Below are 1,510 nucleotides of genomic sequence, written 5' to 3'. Positions count from 1 at the left end.
TTAAATAAAAGCAGTGTCATATCTATTGCAAAATATTAGGGTGGGTTTTTTCCATTATAGGGTTCTTGGAACATGGAAGGAAATAAACTCGTAGGAAAATTTACTAGAAAAGATAACGGAAAAGTACTCACAGCATGCAGGGAAATCATAGGTGATGAAATTGTTCAGGTGAGTGAAGCAGTCACAACTTTACAATATAATGAACGGGAAAACTTTGAAAAGCATGAAGTTCGGAAAGCATGAAACGTTTTCTTCAAGCCAGATAACCTCATTTCTCTTTAGTTAGAAATCCCAAGTAATCTATCAAAATTTAAATCCTAAAATAAATCTTCCTATCTGTGATTTCTATGTTTTTCTACCCATGTGAAGAGTATGTTATCAAAGCATTCTGAAGCCTGTGAATAAAAGCTGTATACAGAAGAGATATAGGTGATAGATAGATAGATAGATGGACAGACAGACAGATAGATAGATACACGTGCTCTGACCGAAGGCCCTTTCCCAAGTGTCTGCCTTGTAGAAGTCGTACCACAGGAGCTTCCTACAGGGTAGTGCTGTCAGTAACTGATAAATGCTCTTTTAAAACAAAGCTTGGGCTTGGGACAGGAGATGATGGTGGCACAGAGGGGTAAGACGGAGACAAAAGAGAAATGTTTCACAGCTCTGTATAAAAGCCAGAGACTGAACTGTAATGCTTTAAGATACTCTCTGCTAGAGGGTCACAAGCTTCTTTAAAGAATAAATAAAAAACCCTCCAACTTTACGGACAGGTGTGAGATTTGAGATATGAAAACCAGATAGTCCAACCCTGCAGTGCTTCTTCACACTTCTAATAAAAGCAGTCACACAGATGAAACTTGTTAAGACGTGGAACTGGGCACAGAGCACTTCAACACTTCAGCGTTTTCCTGAACCCCCCAGGCTGCTTTCCTACGTCCCTTTCCTCAAGAGCCTGCCCAAGGGCTGGTAGGGCCCACCAAGTCACCAGTCAATTAATTACATCACTACTTACCATCTCTCAGTAGCATCCGTGAAATGAAACTTACTTTTTTTTCTAACTTCTAATAGCAGCCGCTCATTTTTCTTCTTAATTTCTTAACAGACCTATGTGTATGAAGGAGTTGAAGCCAAGCGGTTCTTCAAAAGGGCCTAAGTATTTCACCCAGAATAGCACCAGCATCAAAAACCAATGAAAAAGACTGTTTTTCTACATACCCTCTCGTTTTTTCCCCCTCTTTATCCCCTCACAGCACCTTCTAAGCCACAATTACTCAGGGCTGTTGAAGACACAGGCTAGTTCCTTATGTTTACTGTTCTGCCTTGAATAAACAACTACAATTTGATACAAATGCTAATATGTTATTTGTACCCACTCCTATCTGAGTGCCATGCTGTAAAAGGCCACAGAAACTATTTTCTGTAAGTAGAACTTAAATATTTTTTGCACTGGCTCTCAAATGGCAACTTAGTCTCCTTACCATAATATTTATATTGATCAACAGTTTCTCTG

General features: G+C 39.3%; 1 protein-coding gene across 1 annotated transcript in view; it reads left to right on the top strand.

The window, feature by feature from the left end:
* FABP2 (fatty acid binding protein 2, intestinal) overlaps positions 1 to 1,153 on the top strand; it is a 2,789-nt gene extending 1,636 nt beyond the window's left edge. Inside the window, exons 3-4 of the mRNA XM_010137427.1 lie at positions 61 to 168; positions 1,103 to 1,153. Coding sequence (XP_010135729.1) covers positions 61 to 168; positions 1,103 to 1,153 — 159 coding nt within the window. The remainder of the gene's footprint in view (positions 1 to 60; positions 169 to 1,102) is intronic.
* The last annotated feature ends 357 nt before the right edge of the window (positions 1,154 to 1,510 follow it).

Source organism: Buceros rhinoceros, unplaced genomic scaffold, assembly GCF_000710305.1.
Source record: "Buceros rhinoceros silvestris isolate BGI_N320 unplaced genomic scaffold, ASM71030v1 scaffold45065, whole genome shotgun sequence".
Lineage (NCBI taxonomy): Eukaryota > Metazoa > Chordata > Aves > Bucerotiformes > Bucerotidae > Buceros > Buceros rhinoceros.
The sequence above is the reverse complement of the archived record's forward strand: the minus strand, read 5'-3'. Positions and strand labels throughout refer to the sequence as shown.